Genomic DNA, 22,254 nt, shown 5'->3' with positions numbered 1-22,254 from the left:
TATGCTTGATTACTCCCCTCTGGCAGTGATAATCCAAGCAATAACATAATCTAGGAGTTTGTGCTCTAGCAACAATGCACCAAAACCAAATATTTCCTTGCCCTTCCCTTTAGTAACAACAACAATGAAGGTAAAAGGATTCTTCATCAAGGACTAGTACTTGGTGACCTTATTGAACTTTACTTCAGCATCCTAGAGGTCGTTCTGTTTGGATGTCAAACTTTCTAAGGATAGACCAACTCTATTAAGGTTCGAAAAAATGGCTGAGTAAAAAAGAAGACAAAATTTTAGGTCCGGGTCGTGGGTTATTAAAGTAGAGCAATTGTCTTTTCGTTTAAAAAAATCTTTCAAATGTTGGTAATTGATTGCCAAATATTGTAATTGATTATAACGTTACTTGGAAAGGGGTTTTGGCCTCAACACTCTAGATAATCAATGGGCCATTTGTCTTAGTGTTAAGGTATTTTAGTGTTTAGGGCACTAAGGTTCTTAATACTAGCTTATGGTTAATTAATTAACATTAATAATTAAGAGAGAAGGATGAGAGGAAGAGGTCATGAGTTCGAATCATTTTCGCTAACAAAAACTAACAAATTAACAACTAAAATTGACCTTTTAAAAAAAATGTGTACTTTTATTATTTAATTTTCAACGGGTGACTTCTAGGCTTTAATTAATTTAAAATTATTTTAATTAAATTTACTTTCCTTAATTAAAACTTTACGTCATTAATTACTTCAAAACTATTAATTTTTACCGATTAAGGTTGTTACAACTAATTAGTAAGCCATTTGTGTCATTAGAATGCTAATTTTCTATTTATTTCAAAAGTTCATCATAATAACCACAAATGTCAAATGAATGTCATCCTCTTACTTTGCCTAAGTTTAACTAGTTGACTAGTCTTTGACTTGTGTTAATTAAGCCTACTTAGTTTACACTAATTATTTTGTTATGTCTAAATCACTTCTAATTACTAATTACCTTAGTTCACATAAAATATATTTTTTCCTTATCAATAATACTATTACACGATAATTCTACTTAAACACACAATAGTTTGAGTAGTAATTTTTAGGGTGCTACAAGAATTTTTCTAAATATGAAGTTGAAAGAGAATTAGATGTAAATTTGATTGAGAAACTCTTGTGTTCTTGTTTTTATTTTTCCCTTCATGCTTTTCCTTGGGATGAAAGATTTCAAACTTGTTTGGAAAACTTTGGCTTCACAAAAAACTTCTAAATTTACAAATACTATTCAATTCCTTTCTAGTATGTTTATTTTATTTTAACATTCACAGTTAGACATTTCCAATATTGTCTTTTTTTCTTTTTCCTTATACTTTGCATTTCATACATTATTCTCACAAGTTACAATTAGAAAAAAAAATTTAAAATATATGTTTTGTCTTCGTAAAGTTGAGATGTGTTTGATTTTTTTTTTCCAAAATAAAATTCGAACATCCGAATTTATATATATTATTTTTTTACATCAATTACATGAATAATTAAATTAATTACATGAATAATTAAATTCTGAATGACACATTTCTCTTTACCACTTACCTTTACATTAAATTTTAATTTTATAAAATCATAAATAGTTAATTCACATTTTTTATTAATGTTAATATCACAATTTAAATTGTTTATTATAAATTCAAAATAATTTGCATATTTAAAATATTTATTATCAATTTATCTGTAATACATGATATAATTATATAAAATATTTCAAAATATCTATATTTTATCTATTATAAAGTTTTTATATAAAAATAAACCTTTATCGAATAAAAAACTAAAAAACTGTTTTTGTAAACAAAAGACCTTAAAAAGTGTTGCGTTAAAAACTGAATAAAAATAAAATTGTTTAATCATAGAGTATGATGATGGATGGTTAAGATGATGAGGAAGATGGACGGCAACGCATGGTTCATGTGCAAAACAGAGAAAGAAAAAGAGGAATGGAAGAAGAAGAATAAGATTTGACTCGAGTGTGCCAACAGAAAGAAGAAACAGATAACGAAAGAAAAGAAAAAAGAGATAGAGAAAAAAGAGAGAAGCAAAATTCAATCAGATCGAATACTATCTTGACGTCCGCAGCAACAGACCACTCTCCCTTTCTCTCTCTACTTTCTCTCTCTAAAAAAAGACCTCAACAGAACAGGGCGCCGAAGAAGAAGCAGAAGAAGAAACCCTAGAAAGGAGAAACAACTCAACTCAGCTCAGTTCAGCTCAACCCAGCAACTCTTCATATTCTTCCACACAATTCAAATTCTTTTTCCATTTTTTTTGTCTCTCTCCACTGTTTTTCTCTTCGGTTTCAACTCGGTAGGTCTCGCTGAGTCCAACTCACTCTCTTTTTTCCGAGTCATGGATCGTTGATTTGCTCCACCTAGGGCTCGATCGACCCTTTTTATTTCGCTACAGTTTTCACTTTCTTTTGTATGTTTTATTTTATTTTATTTTTTATTTTTTTTTAATTTTTTTTTGAACTCGACCGCGCATTTTAGTTTGATTAAATTCAATCTCTTTCATTTCTTGTTTATGTTTTACTTTTTTCAATTGAACTTAATGCTTTGGTTGGGCAAGAAGCTAATTTGGTAAATTTTTAAAAGGTTTTATTAATTAGTGTGATTTATTATATTACTATACATTTGTTTCTAATTGTTACGGTATTCTTTGGACTGTTTTTAATGATTTGGATCTGAAAATTGGTGTGTTGTTCAGAGACACATGCGGAAAGTGTTTGAAGAGTGCACATTTCGGTGTTTGGGTTTGTTTTGGAGGCACATCAAGGGCTTGGAGGAGTTTGGGTTGAAATGAAACGTTGTGTCGGTTGAGACTGAGAGGGTTTGTTTGTGGACATGTTTTGTGTACTAGGTTGTGGTTGTTAATATTTTTTGGGCTTAGGTTTGATTGTTTTCAAAGGGGCGGTGATAGTGAGAGAATGGTGCCTCCTGGGCCACCCACGCCGATTGGTGGTGCTCAGTCTGTGCCGCTGTCGCTTTTGAGATCAAATTCGGGAATGTTGGCGGGTCAAGGGGGGGGAGCTGTGCCTTCACAAACCTCGTTCCCTTCGCTGGTGGGACAGCGAAACCAGTTTAACAACATGAATATGCTAGGGAACATGTCTAATGTGACTTCCTTGCTGAATCAGTCTTTCCCGAATGGAATTCCAAATTCAGGGCTTGGTGGCCCTGGGAGCAGCCAGCGCAGTGGAGGGATTGATGCTGGGGCAGAGGCGGATCCGCTATCTGGTGTTGGCAATGGAATGAATTTTGGCAATCAGTTGCAATCAAATTTGATGAACCCTGGTTCATCTGGTCAAGGTCAGGGTCCACAATTTTCAAATGCTTCTGGTAGCCAGATGTTGCAAGATCAGCAGCATTCGCAGCAACTTCCTCAGAATTTCCAACAACATAGTCAGCCGTCAATGCAACAGTTCTCTGGTCCTCTGAACGCTCAACAGCAACAGCAGCAGCAGCAGCATTTTCAGTCCATTCGAGGTGGGATGGGTGGTGTTGGGCAGGTGAAGTTGGAGCCACAGGTAAACATCGATCAGTTTGGGCAGCAGCAGCAGTTGCCGTCGAGGAATCTTGCTCAGGTGAAGTTGGAACCGCAGCAACTTCAAACATTGAGAAATATGGCACCGGTGAAAATGGAGCCCCAGCATAATGATCAGCAATTTTTGCACCAGCAACAACAACAGCAGCAGCAGCAGCAACAACAACAACAACAGCAACAACTGCTCCACATGTCAAGGCAATCCTCTCAGGCTGCTGCTGCTCAGATGAATCATCTTTTGCAGCAGCAGAGACTTTTGCAATATCAACAACATCAGCAGCAGCAGCAGCAACTCTTGAAGGCAATGCCTCAACAACGGTCCCAGCTACCACAGCAGTTTCAACAGCAAAATATGCCTATGAGGTCTCCTGTGAAACCAGCATATGAACCCGGGATGTGTGCCAGGCGGTTGACACATTACATGTATCAGCAACAACATAGACCTGATGTAATAATTATTCTTGATATTGTATTTTCTCTAAAATCTAAGTATGTATATCTTCTGTCTTATGATAATGCATTTGCTCTTGATTTTATGCAGGATAACAATATCGAATTCTGGAGGAAATTTGTTTCTGAGTATTTTGCTCCAAATGCCAAAAAGAAGTGGTGTGTTTCCATGTATGGAAATGGCAGACAAACTACTGGAGTTTTCCCTCAGGTCTGCTGCAAGAGAAAACCTTATAAACTATTTCTGATGCCTGGATAACTTCATCTAAGTTAGTCTCTTGATTATTCAATAATGTCTGTAGTATTCTCCATTGTACCATTTTCCTTTATTAGCATCTTAATTTTGATGTTGCTATTGGCTTATTGCCATGTTATTATGTATCAAGCAACGATTGTCTTGAAAATTCTACAGGAATCAAGATGCAACCTTGTTAAGTTCATGAAGCTGAGCATTAGTTTAAGGTGCTAACATATTGACTTTTGAAATATTTTCAGGATGTATGGCACTGTGAAATATGTAATCGCAAACCTGGGCGTGGGTTTGGTAAGTTTTTTTTGTAACTTTTCAGTTTAACTCTGTCCAGTTTAGTTTTGGTCTGTTATTATCTTACTGTTAGTTTTATGAATTTTTTAACGAGTCAGATGTTTAAAAATATGATTATGCTGCACTATCCTCCTCCTGAAGTTTTTTTTTTTTTTTTTGTGTTTTCAGAAGCAACTGCTGAGGTTCTTCCCAGGCTTTTCAAAATAAAATATGAAAGTGGTACTTTGGAAGAGCTACTTTATGTTGACATGCCTCGGGAATATCATAATTCCTCTGGCCAGATTGTTCTAGATTATGCAAAAGCAATACAAGAAAGCGTTTTTGAGCAACTTCGTGTTGTTCGTGATGGTCAACTTCGAATAGTTTTCTCTCCAGACCTAAAGGTTGTGAATAGGAATAATTACCTTTAGCTTTTACTAAAAGTCAGTGCACCCTATTATTGATATTCTCTTTATATCCAAAAATAGTTGACATTTTGTTTGTTATTTCCTTTTCAGATATGCTCTTGGGAATTTTGTGCTCGGCGCCATGAAGAGCTCATCCCCAGAAGATTGTTAATACCTCAGGTTGGTGATTAAATAATTTATTTATGAGAGGCTTTATATCCTGATATTGTATCAATATATGCATACAAGATGCTTTATTATGATGGTTGGCTGAGAATTAGACAGACTTTATATGTTTGTGATACAAACTGAGTTCCACAGTAACAGAAATGAAAAAATATAGCAAGAATGGAAAAACAAGATGCTGTATGTATTATTCAAATTAAGGAAAATTCAGTAAAATAGGATCTCTACTGCCCAGAGCTTTGCTCCTTTAGGGAGCTACTGCTCACTACCCATGACTAACAAAATGATACACAAGGATACCCTAGCCTCACTCCCCTTCTCTCCAATATTCCACTATTTAGTAACTAATTCCCTCCTTTTTCTCACTCACTGCCAGCTTGCCATTCTTCTCGGTCTTCCTTCTATTCCTTCTGGTGTAAACCTTCCAAACTTTGAGCCCATGAGACAATTGTGGAGCCCACATATCCTTCTGACCCTGTAAACCATTTGAGGTTCTGTGTCATGTGACTATTGCAAGTTTTGATGTTGTTACTTGGTAATATGTTTTGCCAATCATCACAAAATGTATTCTTGGTTTTGCTGCTAGTTTTGTTGTTTGCCAGAAATGCTTTTAGTTTGTAGAGATTTTAATAGAGTAGTAGTTGATTATATATTTTGATTATTGATTCCAATGACAATGACAGGGTGTTGTGCATTATGATTATTGATTCTTATATGTACTCTATTGTTGTATGCAGGTTAGTCAACTTGGAGCAGTTGCTCAAAAATACCAGGCAATAACTCAAAATGCAACACCCAATTTATCCGTTCCAGAGTTACAGAATAATTGCAATATGTGAGTCTATTTTTCCTTTATTGTTTATGCTTATGTATGAGCTATACTCTTTTATTAATGATCTTATTGCCAAATTGTCATGCTGTACCTGCAAAATTGTTGCTGCTCTTAAAACTTGGACTTTATTTGTTTATTATGTAGTAACTTTCTGCTTCTGGATTTCCGAAATTGTTGGTAGATTTTATTACATTCTGAATGAGTTTTCATAGTGGTTTCTAATAAAATAATATTTTAATTTGTTTATGTTGTAATAAAAGAACTAATGTCTTGGCTTATTTTAAAGTCTACCTATCCTTGACTCATACATCTAATGGGAGATGGTTTTTATCTGTGCCCCCCTGCCATTGCATGTGTCCTTGAAAGAATTTAGGAATTGCAGCCATTTTTTATTTTATCTAAAATTATATATATATATAGTTTTTTTATTTTCAAAGTTTTTTTTCTCCTGGGTTTTATGTGACTTCTAAAATCAGGGGCTGTTGTTAGGAAATTGGCATGTGTCTTTCCGCATCTCATCATAGTTGAGCTTCAGGGATGTGTCTGATATGCCTACTTCCTATTCCCACTTATACAACATTTTCTTGATGTACTGTGGTCTAAAATCATGCGCTGTTGTTAGGAAATTGGAATGTGTCTTTCCGCATCTCATCATAGTTGAGCTTCAGGGATGTGTCTGATATGCCCACTTCCTATTTCCACTTATACAACTTTTTCTTGATGTACTGTGGTCTAAATTAATTATGTTCACTTGATTTAACAAGTTTCTGTTTTCCTTTTCCTAATTTTACGTGTTGCATTTCTGCTTTTCCAGGGTTGTTGCATCAGCCCGTCAGTTGGCAAAAGCTTTAGAAGTTCCATTGGTCAATGATTTAGGATATACAAAGAGATACGTGCGGTGCCTTCAGGTAATGGTCTACTTGTTGTGGCATGTCCTTTAATATATAATAAAGTTGAATCCCATTGTGATTTCAACTGCTGCAGTGGCTGCATATGAACAGACTGGCAAATGTAGTTTTTTTTTTCATGTGTCCTTTAATAATTTCATGGCGTTTTCTTAAAATTAGTTTTTTGGTAATTTTTGGGAAGTAATAACTTTTTGACGTGCTACCTAAAGAGAGTGATTTTTTGTTCTTAGATTTTCCATGGATAAGTAAATAAAAAAGTTATTGGAAAATTATGGAATTATGAACTCATTGAATGTCTTCTGATAAATTTTATTGAGTACTGAGTAGGGTCTGCTGAGTTAACTTCACAAACCTTTCTTTTTCTTATGTTGCAGATATCGGAAGTGGTAAATAGTATGAAAGACTTGATAGATTATAGCAGAGAAACAGGGACTGGACCCATGGGTAAGTTAATGACCTTTTTACTGTTTTATAACGTATTTGTGTATACGGATATGAATATGGTCTTGAAATTGTATCATGTTTTATCTAAAGCCCCAGCTATCTTATCCATATATATTGTTGCAATGCCATCGTTTCTAATTGAACAACGAGCTTTAAATAGAAGTGGGAAGCCTCAATGCCTTTACATTTATCAGTTTATGTTGGGTTAACTTATTTGTTTAGTCCCTATAATTTCTTACTAAATAAATTCAGCATAGTCCGAACTATTATAACTGAATATACAGATTTCTATAATTTCCAAACAATGCAAAATGATCCTCATTGTCAGATGTCATTATGTCCCTATGATAACTATGTTGACGTCCAAATTAAACATGCCGAGTATCAAATGGTGATATTAGTGGCAAACTGTTAGGATCTAATTGCAAGGTATGGGACTTGAGTCCCACATTGGAAGTATGGGATTCTAGTTAAGGTAAGGCTTTAGGCTCTCCAACTACAACAGCTAGCCTTTGTGGTGTGACTCTCCAAAGGTTTATTGAACACTGTGTGTCTCAGCTGCAAACAAGAGGTGGTGGTGACCCCAGCATTGCAGGTGTTTGCCCAAGACTAGTCAAAAAGGCTAGTGCACAGCCAACCTGTTTGAGCACCAGGGCTGCAAAGTGTGGTGGGTGGTTAGGATCCAGTTGCACAGTATGAGACTTGAATTCCGCATTGAAGGTATGAGATTCTAGTGTGGGGTTTATAAGGCTTTGGGCTCTCCAACTAGCTTTTGTGATGTGGCTGTTAGTGTTAGTTATCTCTTAGAATTTGTTTAGTAATTGTAAATGAGGGAGTTAGTTAGTTAGTTACACTAGTTAATTATCTGTTTTAGTTGGTTGAAGAAATAAGGGAAGGGAAGAGATCATTCATCTTGTCATTTGTGAGAGAATTCTAGCCTTTTGGCATTGGGGAGGTGCAAAAACCTTTGAAGTTCTGCAAATTAGGAAGAAATCCCTTGGAGCTGTGGGGTAGCTGTTCATGAAAATGATTCCTAGAATTTTATTGAAAGAAGGCCTATTGGTGGATGATCAATGCAGAGCAGTATTTTACTAAGGGGCCAAATCCAACAATGTGAGGCAAAGGAATGGACCTTAATGATGAAGGATTATAAAAAACAGAAGTGATCGAGTTCTTTCTCTAAATTCATGGATCAAGCCCAATTGATAAAGAGAAGAATGTTGAACTCTTAAAGGGGAAGTGATTTCCTAAGATAAGCAAAATGAGCCCAACAGAATGGAATAGAACAATGGGATCACCTCACAATTGCAGCAACACTGAGGCTGTGTTTTATGGGGGAAAAATACTGCAAGAAACAGTATAGGGAAGAATGGAAGCATGTATATAATGTGTTACATGTCAGTCCATGTGTGCCACTTATGATCATCATTTGCATTTTTGTTTTTAAATTTATGCTAGTGTGAACTGATACATTTCGTGTGTTAAAACTATAGGGATTAAGGTATATAGAGAGAGAGGAATAGGAATTAAGAGACTGAATACAGTGAGATTATTGATGTTGACTTTATTTGATATGATGTGTTATAGTATGACTAAAACATAAAGCACTAATCCTTATTTATACTAATAGTCAATATGGAAACAAATCATGAAATATTAGGAAATATAGAGAATAATCTTAAGAAAATCTAAGATACTCTTAAGTTATTCTAAAAATATAATCAAAGTCATTATTGGATATTTTTCATTTATTCTACCACTCCTCAGGCTAAAGCTTACCATGCTTTAAGCTTGTAACAAATATATCTTTTAAATATAATATGGGTCACACCAGACATGGATGAAATGATTATCATCCTAGAGATCTGGGTAGAATATTGCATTACGAAGAAAAGAGAATTCATCAGCTCATGGTTCATTGAGACAGGAGAAATCACCATTGGTGTTAAAGTATTGTGTATGCTAGTCATCTCATCTGTGCTATTGTACAGTTTGTTTAGCTAAAGTTAGTTACTGCTGTAAAGTTTTCAGTGCAAGCTAGCTCTAGCCTCTAGTATATAAACTGATTACTGATCTGTTCTATCAGATTGTAAAGTTTTCAGTGCAAGCTTACTATGATTTAAGCTTATAACAAATATACCTTTTAAATATAATATGGGTCACACCAAACATGGATGAAATGATTATCATCCTAGAGATCTGGGTAGAATATTACATTATAAAGAAAGAGAATTCATCAACTCATGGTTCATTGAGACAGGAGAAATCACCATTGGTGTTAAAGTATTGTCTATGCTAGTCATCTCATCTGTGCTATTGTATAGTTTGTTTAGCTAAAGTTAGTTACTGCTGTAAAGTTTTCATTGCAAGCTAGCTCTAGCCTCTAGTATATAAACTGATTACTGATCTGTTCTATCAGATTGTAATGAGAAGAATCATTATCAATAACAGAAAATAGATTCAGATTCTATTGCTGCAATCTCTCTTTTTCACTCTAGAATTCTTTTAATCGTTAAGATTCATTATAGGGAGGCTGATAGTATAAACGCTAGTCAATTAATCTCCATTTGAAGCACTGTGAAAAAAGTCAATGGAATGATTGGTGCTGCAGAAGAACCTTGTAACAAACATCAAATAGTTTGAATTGGAGATGAGGCGAGTGTCTAAAGTCATACATTTGGAAGGCCAGACTTGGTTTGAGACAAAAGTCAGGAAGAAAGGCATCTGGAACATAAACTGGCAGGTGGCCAGGCTGCACCTGGGACTGAGATTGGGGACAGATCATAGTTATCAACTCTGGATAGTGGTGCAGAATTGCCAACCCAAAAATCACTATAGTGGGATGACTGCTATTGTGAAATTTTAGATGCAAGTTAAATAATTCATAATTTCATACACATTCTTGGACAAACTCAAAATTAATAAATTACCTGGAATTTGAGACATTCATATGCTGCTGATAGAGAATAGAGATGAAATGATGAAAGACCTGTGTGAGAGTGAGAGCATTTACTGCAACAAAATAGAAGATCAGAACAATATGTAAGAGAGCAGGGAACAGTGAGAGGGAACTGAATAGAAACAACAGAGCAAGGCCAGAAACAACAGGAAGGTGCTGGAAAATGTCAGAAATTACCAGAGATGGTGCCAGAGAAATGTGGGTCATGTTTCAGAAACACAAGGGATCAAAGTTGGTGCTTGCGAACAGAGCAAGGCTAATCAGATTTATATGAGCAAGGCAGAACCCCAGAATAGAGACTAGGGAGAAGTGATGAGAAAAGGAGAGAAATGAACAAAACAGGTTAGTTTATTAGGTTGGGCAAGTTGAATTTGCCCTCCAACAAACCTACGAAGCAACACTGCTTTCAGGGGCAAAGAGGAGGGTCTTTGACGTTGAGGAAAAGAAGTGTCTTGGACATGTGAAAGTAATAGCACTGACAATGGATGCAATTTTGGTCATGGAAAGCACCGCTTCAGCTGCAACGGGCTGGTGGAACACGACAACCGGATAGTGCTGATATCACCTGCTATTAACGACTACAGGCTAGATTACATGTGGAACAAACAATGGTGGGTCCAACCACATCTGACTGAGATCATCTGGGTCAGACCGATCTAGATTTATTTAAAAAGAATGCTCTTGTTTTTAGGAAACCTGGCAGCAGAATATTGAAGGTCTCTGTAGATGGTACTGCTCTAATACCATATTGAAATTATTGAATTTTAGGTAGGGTTGAGCATAAAAACCGAACCCGACCAAAACCCGAAATAACCAAAGCAGAAGTAGTCAGGTGTTGGTCAGATTGGGTGTCAGATTAGAAAACTTAAAAAAATCAGATTTACAAGGTTTTAACAGACGGTTTCGGATTGATTTTTTTTTTTTCAATTGTATCCAAACCCGACCGAGTGTATATGATATAATTTGCTTGACAGCTACACAGCGTGTAGAACACGTCTCACCTCAGTCACCTACATTTATAGCCTACATACATTGGAACTCACAACATCCTGCCACTCATTAACAGCTTTTGTGTTCTTTGTTCTTATTATTATTATTATTTGCAAAAAGTGGCATGGGTTTCTCTCTCTTTCATATTCTTCTGATCTGAGTTTTTGTTCTCTTTTATCTTTATGGGAGCCACCTTGGGAGACTTCTTGCTTCACATGTTGAAGCCTTCGGATGCATGTCCCTTCCCTTCCTTTCTTCTATCACATGTGACCCTCCTTCTATCTCATACTTTCATGAATGTCTATTGCCTCGCAACAGTCACTGTCTTCTCCCTCTCCCAACTTAAATCTCCAGTGATGCACACTGCCATGGCATCACTGATGAAGCTTTGAAGGTTCATTCACGGCAAAGAAGCAACCTGTCCAAACTGTTTATACCCAATCGACAAACCTGTGACCCGCTGCATTCAAAACCCGCCAAAACTGAAGAAGCGAATGGTCGGGCTCAGTTCAGAATAAATGAAGATTGGTTTACATCTGGTAAGCATTTTTTGGTCCGAAACCGACCGAATCTGTCTGATGCTTGCCCCTAATTTTAGGTATAGAGGGAGATAAAGGAGATAAAAGAGACTGAATATTCTGGGATTGCTATTATTATTTACTTCATATGATGAAAAGCATAAAGCACTAACCCTTCTTTATTGCTAGATCAAATCCTAATTCCTAAATAAAGAAACAAATCATTTTATATTAGGAAATAAGAAAACTAATCTTAAAAGATAATCTAAGATACTCTAAATTATTCTAAAGATACAATCAAGATACTATTGTGTATTTTCCATATATCCTAACATCACATATGTTGCCGTAGTTCCTTTTTCTGATTCTGGGAAAATTTGCCTGTGTTTTTAATTGCTGAACTGTGCCTTGTGTTGATACAATTTCTCAAGTCTTTAGTGCTTCTCATGCTTGTTGGCAGATGTTAATAGCACTTAGTGAAACCATTCTTTACTGAGAGAATTGTTTGTTTGGTTCCAAGGGAAGAAGAGGTTTATTTTTTTTTTTTTCGTTTTGGAAAGGGGGGATAAAATAATTTTCTAGTATATTTTTATATAATAGAGAAATAAAACCATTAAGATCAAGTACTCAAACTAGGGATACTCTAGTCATAACTGTTTATTAACTTGAAGCATTTCCCCTCCCCTTCAGATTCCCCGAACATAGGAGAGGATACAAAAATGGCCTGGGAGGGATTTTGGCCTCCTTATTTTTTCTCCCCTCCTTTCCATTTTCCTCTAACCAAACACCGTAAAAAGTTGGAAAGAATAAGTATGCATCTCTTTTGTTGCTTGGAACTTGGGAAAATGTGTACAAACTCTTCCCATAAGGACAGCTTTGGTCTTCAAGATAATTGAGTTGGAAATTTACAGTTTTTAAATCAATAATTGCCAGCTGTTTGATTGTAATGATTGATAATAGATGTTTCTTTTTGTTTCATTTTCTCAGATAGCTTAGCTAAATTCCCTCGGAGAACAAGTGGTTCATCTGGACTTCATAGTCAGGGACAACAGTCTGAAGATCAATTACAGCAGCAGTCACAGCCACAACTGCCACCCCAGCATATGGTGCCTCATTCTTCAAACGGTGATCAAAACTCTGTGCAAACTGCTGCTATGCAAATTGCTTCTAGCAATGGTGTGACAAGTGTAAATAATTCCGTCAATGCAGCATCTGCATCAACCTCCACAAGCACCATTGTTGGACTTCTTCACCAGAATTCCATGAATTCTAGACAAAATTCCATGAATTCTAGACAAAATTCCATGAACAATGCAAGCAGCCCTTATGGAGGTAGTTCTGTTCAAATTGCATCCCCGGGTTCCTCTGGTAACATGCCACAAGCACAGCCAAATGCATCTCCTTTTCAATCACCAACACCATCCTCATCTAACATCCCACAAACATCTCACCCTGCCTTAACTTCAGCAAACCACATGGGTACAGCAAACTCACCAGCTAATATTTCCTTGCAACAACAACAACAAACATCTCTTCCTGCTGAAGCTGACCCTAGCGATGCCCAGAGCTCGGTCCAGAAAATCATTCATGAGATGATGATGTCCTCCCAGATGAATGGCCCTGGTGGAATGGCTGGTGCTGGTTCGCTTGGAAATGACATGAAGAATGTAAACGGGATTCTACCAGGGAGTAACAATACAGGGCTCAACAGTGGCAGTGTCAGTGGCCTGGTGGGTAATGTGGCTGTGAACAGTAATTCAGGTGTTGGGGTTGGTGGTTATGGCACAATTGGTCTTGGTCCAGCTGGTATGACTAATGGAATGAGACCTGTAATGGGACATAATTCAATCATGAATGGAAGGGGAGGAATGGCATCTCTTGCGCGTGATCAAGTTATGAATCATCAGCAGGATCTGTCAAGCCAACTACTTAGTGGGCTAGGAGGAGTAAATGGCTTCAGTAATCTTCAATTTGATTGGAAACCGTCTCCATGAGAGCCTTTGTAGTCTTATTGGATGTTGTGGTTCTTGGGCAGCTGCTTGTGCAGCATGAGAAATGCTAGAATTGCCTTTGGCCCCCTGGAGATGGCAGAACGCAATCGGGTAGTGTTAGGTCTTTGTACTAATCTGTTATTTTAGATATATAAAAAATGAAAATTTGTTGGCTGGTTGTTTGGCTGATGGGGCTGATTTTCCTTTTGAATTCAAATGTAACTTTTAATTTTTGTATTTTTTAAATGTCTTGATGGCATTCACAAACTTATCCTTTACACATGCAAGAAAGTTATTGCTTTGGACTGCAAACTTCAAGTGATTAGGACCATGTGCGTCGGCAGTTGACAAGTCTGGCACCCATGTTTGGCTTTTCAGTCCCCTGTAGAGTTTATGCCGTGAGCTAGAAAGGCCATGAAGACATTGGAATTTCAGTTTACTCCCAAACCTGGAGTAATGGTGCCAAATTAACTTGGCATGAGAATTTGGCGAAGTGAACTGTAATGTATGGCAGAAGGAACAGCAGAGAAGAGAAGAGGGAATTTATACAATGTAATCTTTAACAAATGTTGTAAAAGATGTGGATACAAAGTACTTTTTGAAGTGTTGAAAACCATTAAAAGCAAGATGGTCCATAATTTATGATCAAGCGTTCCTTGTTATAGCATTTTCTTCCTTTCCAGTTTATACATCAACATATTTCTCCACTGTTGCGGACAAAGTGGACTTGGGAACTGCACCAACTACGCTTTCTTTCTTTTCTCCATTTTTGAAGAACAAAACAGTTGATATGCTTCTGATTCCATACTCTGTAGCTATGTTGGGATAGTCATCGGTGTTAAGCTTGAAGCATGCAATTTTTCCTGAGTACTCTTTCGCCAACTCATCAATGACGGGCTATCATCCTGCATGGACCACACCATGGTGCCCAAAACTCTACCAGCACAGGGGTTTCACTTGCAATGACAAGGTTCTTCCAGCTTGAAGAGTGTTGCTAGGTGCACCCAGTATTATTGCTGGTGCACCCAACATTCTTGAAAAATAGCAAAATTGCCCTTACTTAGTTTTCCACCTACGGATCAGCTTAATCCGTAAGTTGATCTGTCAGTCTCTTCCGGATTGATCCGTAACTTCTGGATCAAGTTGATCTGGAAGTCTCTTACGGATCAAGTTGATCCGTAAGAGGAAAAATAATTATAATATAATTTTAAATACAACATATTTATTTATAATATAATTAAATCTATTTTTTATTTTATTAATTATAATATATTTATAAATATTGATTTATTATAAATAATTAATTTTTTAATATATATTTTTAGAATAAATTTGTTTAGAAGATGATATTAAAATACTTATTCAGTCCCATTATAATTATTGTTTAAGATTATTTTATACATATTAATAAAAATCAATAAATACATAAAAGATAATATTATAAAGAATTAATCATATCATTATTAATATTATAAAGAATATAAAAAAAATAATTAGTATTATATAAAAAAACTAAAATATTAACTACTTTATAATACATTTTTTTACATGATCATTAGTATAAGTGGAAAAATTATAATTATAAGAGAATTTAAAAATATTAGTACGTTATATTAGATAACGAATGATGTCCATTTTTTGGTTAATTATTTTTTTTACACCCTTTTCAACTTCTTTATTTCAATTATATTTAAAGTTATATTTTAAATTATTTTTTATTAGTTGGTAAACTAAGTTAATTAGACCATTTTAATAACACACGTGTATATAGACACAAATGGAATATATAATCAATGAAAATAAATAAAACTAACATTAGTAATGAAAATAAATAAAACCAACAATACTCATGAAATGAGTTCATGTACAATATCTGTATATACAAGAAATATCAATGTAAAATATGTACATAAACTAAGCCTGATCAGTGCACCGCCTGCATCTACACCTAATGTATACTAGATGGTCTTGTGTCACACTCCTGGCCAATCTGAGACATTCTTCGATCACCTCATGTGTCGATGAGCCAGGCGTGACCACCCCTAGATTCAGATGGCGCTCCAACCTCTCAGCAATGTCATCACAAACTTCCTGTTACATACAAAACAAACTAATTACACAAATTATTATGCAAATATTGAGGTAAATGACGTAAATTATTAGTATTACTTACCACTGCATGTCTGGGCTCCTCCACAGATGTCGACGATGCTCCTGGCTCTGGCACACGAGGGATATCTGTCTGCGGGGCCTGAGGGACGACTCAGGGCTGCGGGGCGTGACCATGAGGCAGAGGATCTACTGCATGACCTGGTGTCATGAAAGGATGGAAGATGCGGAAGAACCAGTCGATGTAGTCACTGGAACACGCCCCTGACACAACGCACACCTCACCTGCAGGTACGATATGATCCTCGTAGTGCATCCACCTGTCGTGTATATCATCATACAAGACCCATGAATCGACAGGAGGAGCAGGAATGGTCTGCGTGTAACCAAACTGGCGCACGACCCTCTCTGGTCGGTAATAAACAGCAACAGGCCCCCAGCGCAAGAGACCGGAGTAGCATGATCTGACGTGGAAGTCCCGGACCTCCCGATGCTCCCCATACGGGATCCAACAGACATCCGAAATCCGGAGTCAGTCCAGGCGCTCCCTGTACGACGGCGTGCGAATTCTCTTCACGGTCTTCTTTGTCGCAATCCACCTGCACGCACGCGGAGAAGCCTCGTCGTAGTCCTGGTCAGCGGTGGACTCCACAACCGAGGGAAAGTGCTCGTAAATCCAGCACTACAGATGTAACATTCAAATTATAAACATTAATAATGAAAGTGTAACAAAATTTAATGTTGAACATTGTTTAGCCTGAATGAATGAAAAACATATTTGTTACCTGCAGTAGTGTGATGTAACCGTCAAGCTGTCGACTGTGGCTCATGGATGCATCGTTCAGCTGGTCGTACATATGAACCAAAGTAGCCACTCCCCAAGCGTACCTCTCTGTCATACTAAGGTCACGAAGGACCTCCAAGTAGACAACATGGACATTGGTTGCACTCTTGTTAGCAAACAGAGTGCAACCCAGTAGGTGAAGAAGATATGCACGAGCCACAGCTGTCCAATGACCTGCCTGGCATCGTCGCTGATATATATCACGTACCCATTGTAGGCGTACGTACGGTTCGCGACACTGGACTGTCTCAGCCCTAGCAGACTCTGGAGACACCATCAACAAGTCCACCAGCATCTGAACCGCATCATCCACGTGCAAGGGCTCAAATGCGTGAAAGTCGCCTATAACGGGAAGATGGAGAAGAGAGGAGACGTCGTCCAATGTGTGGTGAGCTCACCCACCGGGAGATGGAAACTAGACGTCTCCCGGTGCCACCGCTCCACAAACGCAGACAAAAGTCCCCGATCGTCGGTGTCTACCGAACACGCGATCAGAGGACTTAGTCCTGTACCAGCAATAAGTCCCTCAATGGCAGGGACAGGCCTGCCTAAACTGTGGACCTTCCTCCCATGAGAGGATAACTTCAATTCAGGACGCTCCTGAATTGAAGTATAAAAGGAACGCAAAATTCGTTAAAATTATCATTTAAAGGAAAACTAATAGTATAATTTACAAGTAACTAAAAATAAATAGTATAAATACCTCTCCCGTCCATACGCTGCAAGCAACGTGATCCGCATACATTGTCAGCACAGATGGGTCGCTCGGACCACCCGGAAATCCCTGAGGCTGATCCTCAGCCTCCTCTGCGCCTGCGTCCGCAGGAATGTCCGCAGGAATTTCCTCCACAGCAGTTGGTGCCTCCATCGGGTCATCCTGAACATCTGGGTCAGGGATGACTGGCTCATCGATGTGATCCGCAGTCACAGCGACTCGCTGCCTCCGTGTGAATGCAGCAAGTCGTCGACGCTGTGGAGAATCATCAGAATCATCATGATCTCCTCTTCCCACACCTTTGCGAGTGACCTGACCTAAGGCACGACCTAATCCTCTGGTCCTAACCATGATCTGCAAATGAGTACCGCAAAATCCATCACTCATTTCATTTTCTCAAATTTCATGCGTCTAACGCATATAGGACATTGATTTGGGACAGCAAAGCACCATCACCCAATGGTTGTTCAAGCAATTGGTTGACTCAATTCAATTACTCTAAATGCCAACTTGTTGTTTTATCATATGTTTTAGTTATTAGAGAGAAACTTGCTCAGCTTTATGAATCTGAGAAACAATGGTCAACAAAATCTCAAATGCTTAGTGGTATTGACCTTGATTCAGGAATCTGAGAAACAGATCATTCCTGTTAACATCAGTATAGTATACCTTAACTCCATGCATGGTTTAGGTTGTGTTCGTCTATTGATACTAACATCAGTAGAGTATGGACAATTTAATTCAGGCCAGAGAAGGCACAAAATTCAATGGATCAAATAATTTAGGATTTTGTTGCGAGAATTAAGGGTAAAATTTTCCTTATGAGGATTAAATGGATTGTTTTATAAATGTCTCCATGCATGGTTTTATAAATGTCACAAGAAGCCAAAAAAAAAAAAGTAGCAGCAATTAGTTCTAAAATAACTTGAGACTATGATGATTAAATGGATTATTTATCTCTTCATTAAATTTTCCTTTTCGTCTATAAGATTAATTATATTTGTGTATCAAGACTTTGATTGGCAAATGTTGAGCCAATCAGGAAGAGAGAATTGACATGTAGAATGATTTATTCCATAGGTGTTGAATGAATTCACGCATGGGAAGTAAGAATGGTTCAGGTTATGAAGCTGAAATGGTATGCATATTCTCTCATATTGAGTCCCCTAACATATCACTTCATGACCATATAATTGAAGCTCTTGGCAAGCTCACTGTTGAACAAGGAATTCCTTATGTTACCAAAAAAGTCATGAGAAATTAAAACAAGTTTTCATTTGTTGCTAAGAATGTTTAGTGTAGCCCAAAGTCAATTCAAGGATCTCGAGGTTGTGATTAAATTTAAAGTCCCTTTTATTAATTGAGAATTTGTGTTTTGTTTCTCTACCTTTTATGTTTTCAGTTTTTGAAATTTAATTGATGATTATGATAGGGTTTTGGGAATTGAATTAGTATTAGCATTAGGTGATAGAATGGCTGCTTAATTGATGACCAAAATGCTTATTGCTCTAAAGTTTGATATAAAACCATTTGTATGGAATAGTTGGTTCATCATTTGTGATATTATATTATAGCCGACCATGTGGCTTAGAGTTCTAAATAACTTAAGGTTTTGGGATAGTTGGTTCATGATTCCAAATGCATTTCTTCACATATAGGCTCAGAGGTTCTAAGCAAACTACCATCATGTCAAATTCCCAGTTCTATCATGTCAAATTCCTATTTCCTAGTTTAATCCATTAATTGCAAGTATTTGCATCTATCTAAGGTATGAATTTAGGTACAAGAAGTTGCAGATTGTAATTCATTGTTGTTCTCCTCTAATTTGGATTTAGGTACAAGAAGCTGCACATTGTTATTCATTATTGTTCTCCTCTAATTTGGATTTAGGTACAAGAAGCTGCATGTAGAAGGCAGTCCGACAGAGGTAATACAATAGTCTTGTGTAAGCATGTGTGGGCAGTTGGTGTAGCTAGTGCTCTGTCTTTAGACATTCGGTATTTAGTGGAATAAGTAAAGAGAAGATGTGGATTGGTATGGGATGTAACAGATTCTTACATTGTTTAGTAGGTATCCAACATATTAGTATCAGATCATCTTTGATCATCTTCATACTGGAGCTTTTATTCCTCTTTATTCTCGAATGACCAAACCATCTAAGGCGAAATTCTATCATCTTTCATCAATAAGTGGTACTCTGACTTTTTGTCTTAACACATTCATTCCTAAGCTTTTATATTTTGTTATATTTCCACTAATTTCACCACAATATTATGATATTTATAAAGTTTTTATATTAAGTCTCTCACTCCCCTTTTTCTGCCATAACTTAAGCCTATACATAATTCTTTACCCCATGTGTGGTTCCTAAAGATTAGTATAATCATCACATATTAGGTATCTTTTGGAATTTTTTAAATGAAGAAGAGGATACTATTTCGATAATCAATATATAATCATAATTCATGATAATCAATCTAATCAATATAATCATAATTCATGCTAATCAATATATACTATTTCAATAATTCCCTGAAAGAGGATACATCTATATATAATCATAATTCATGCTAATCAATCTAATTCATCCTGAAAATAGGATACAATTTGTAAAATGAAGTTGTGGCTATTTACGGATCAGGTGATCCGTAAGCATTTTCTGGATCAACTTGATCCGTAAGAGGAAAATGCTTACGGATCACCTGATCCATAAACAACTCCAAGCTTCCCTACTTCGACATCAATGGCGGAAAATGATTGAAATGCTTACCTTGACGGCCGACGCTGACGATGCTCGACGGTGGACGCTGGTTCGTGGTTCGTGGTTCCTCTTGACGGCAACACGGCTTCCTTCACGGTGGTTCGTGGCCGAGGAAGAAGACGAAGATGGTAGCGCGAGGAAGAAGAATGGCTGCAAGGAGAATGCGAGGAAGAAGAATGGCTTTGTGGGGGGAAAGAAGAAGAATGCAAGGAAGCAGAGGCTGCAAGGATGAAGATGAACGCGAGGAAGAAGAAGAGTGCTGGGTGCGCGAGGAGGAGAGAGAGAGTAGCGGGAGAGAGAGAATCAGACGTTTTTTTTAAAAATTAACCCAGGGGCATAAATGACATTTCATATAAAGTGTTGGGTGCACCAGCAAAAATGTTGGGTGCACCTAGCAACACTCCAGCTTGAATCTGTCACTACTCGCACTGCAAAATAGGGCCAGCCACTTACTACTACCTAGATGCTTGCTTTATGGAAAAAAAAATCATAAATTCAACACAAGAAAGGTAAAGGATATTCAACTATTTGTCACTCAAGTCAAGGATATAGTATTAGGGTGCAAAATGTTATTGACATGAATTTTTTACAATGATATCCCCTTTATGTTTTTTTATAGAAAATAGTTCATGTACCATTTACACTGTCATCCAATATAATAAACTTACAAATATAATAAGTTTGTTAACGTTTTCATTATGCAACTTAGAAGTTAAGCCTGTCACAAATTAAAATGACCATTTATAAAAATTAAACTTATTTTTTATACTATACTATCTAATTTTATACCTTTGATGTGCCCTTTAAAGAGAATCAATGGAATCTGTAATGGGGACTTAAACCGGAAAAAGAAAAAGACCTACTTGAGTGAAAAATAAAGAAACAATAATTTGAGTGTTGGGTTACCTTCGTTTACTGCTTCACGAGCATTGCAGACAAAATGAGATTTTCTTTTGGCAGTACTACTAGCAGCAAAATAAAGAGATGAGTTTGATAAAGCTGTTATTGACAAAGATTTCTTAAATACTCTGTAAGTGGCGAAAACAAGATTTTCCCTTTGGCTGAATGGATGAAGACATTGGGGTGTAGCACCCGTTCCTACTGTAGTGACTCTAACATAGTTCTCCAAGGCCATGATGCTGCTTCACGGTTACAACACTACTTATAGTTGAAATGTGTAACACCCTGATATATATATCTACATATTATTAGTAATTATGTTTGATGTTTGATTATTTGTTGTGTTATTTTATCTGTAAGTATTTTTGAGGAGGTGAGTTTAATTATTAAAAGGGTGTTAGTAGTTAAAGCGTTAGCTTTTCAAAGAAGCCACGAGGAAGCTTCTTGAGGAAGCCTCTTAATGAAACTTCTCAAGGAAGCTACATGAGCTGCCTCGGTAAAAACGCTGCCCAGCCTTCGTTAAACGTTGGATCTTCTCGAAATTTGGTTTGCAACTTCACAAGACACTTGTCCATGATCTGACTGTTGAGATCTTTGAGACGATGTCTGGAGTGTGCGTGAAGCTTCCGTTTCAGAGAGCATTTCTCACTTGAGCGTTTCAGCCTTTGCTTTCGTGTAGCTTAGGAAAAACGCCATTTTTTCTCATTTCTTTCTTCCAAAACCATTTCTAACATCCCAAGCACTTTCTCCATCACCCACAACAACCATTAGCCATCACAAACCGCCATTGTTCTCCATTGAAACCCCACACCGAGAGGAACCCTTCAACCGAAGCGAAATCTTTCAACTTGGCATGCGGTTTCGGTAGAAAGCGAAACCCTAATTTAACCTTTCATTTTTCCTTCGAGGTAACCATGATTCCATGTTTGTTCCTTGTTAGTTTCAGCTTGTCTTTGCATCTTTTCTGACTTTGGAACCACCATTGCATGTTTTACGCTTCCTTTAAAAACCTTAGAGCATAGAGACTTTGTAAATGTTATCTTTTCATGAAATGCATGTTATCTCCGTAACCTATACTGAGCCCCGGTTACGTTGGCGTGATTGGAATTTCAAAATGATATCCCTTTGTAAAACCCGAAATGCTCTCA

General features: G+C 37.0%; 1 protein-coding gene and 1 pseudogene across 1 annotated transcript; one reads left to right on the top strand and one right to left on the bottom strand.

Moving 5' to 3' along the window:
- Window positions 1-1,888: 1,888 nt before the first annotated feature.
- Window positions 1,889-14,426, top strand: LOC100787437 (transcriptional corepressor SEUSS). Its single transcript, XM_003541759.5, has 10 exons — window positions 1,889-2,333; window positions 2,733-4,017; window positions 4,111-4,230; window positions 4,515-4,563; window positions 4,732-4,946; window positions 5,061-5,129; window positions 5,873-5,970; window positions 6,782-6,875; window positions 7,250-7,319; window positions 12,774-14,426. Exons 2-10 carry the CDS (start codon window positions 2,953-2,955, stop codon window positions 13,778-13,780), a joined length of 2,787 nt encoding a protein of 928 aa, XP_003541807.1. The 5' UTR covers window positions 1,889-2,333; window positions 2,733-2,952; the 3' UTR covers window positions 13,781-14,426.
- LOC100777632 (thioredoxin-like) lies at window positions 14,316-21,341 on the bottom strand (annotated as a pseudogene).
- Between the last annotated feature and the right edge of the window lie 913 nt (window positions 21,342-22,254).

Source organism: Glycine max, chromosome 13 (genome assembly GCF_000004515.6).
Source record: "Glycine max cultivar Williams 82 chromosome 13, Glycine_max_v4.0, whole genome shotgun sequence".
Classification (NCBI taxonomy): Eukaryota; Viridiplantae; Streptophyta; class Magnoliopsida; order Fabales; family Fabaceae; genus Glycine; species Glycine max.
Note: the sequence above shows the minus strand (reverse complement) of the source record. Positions and strands in the feature narration are given on the sequence as shown.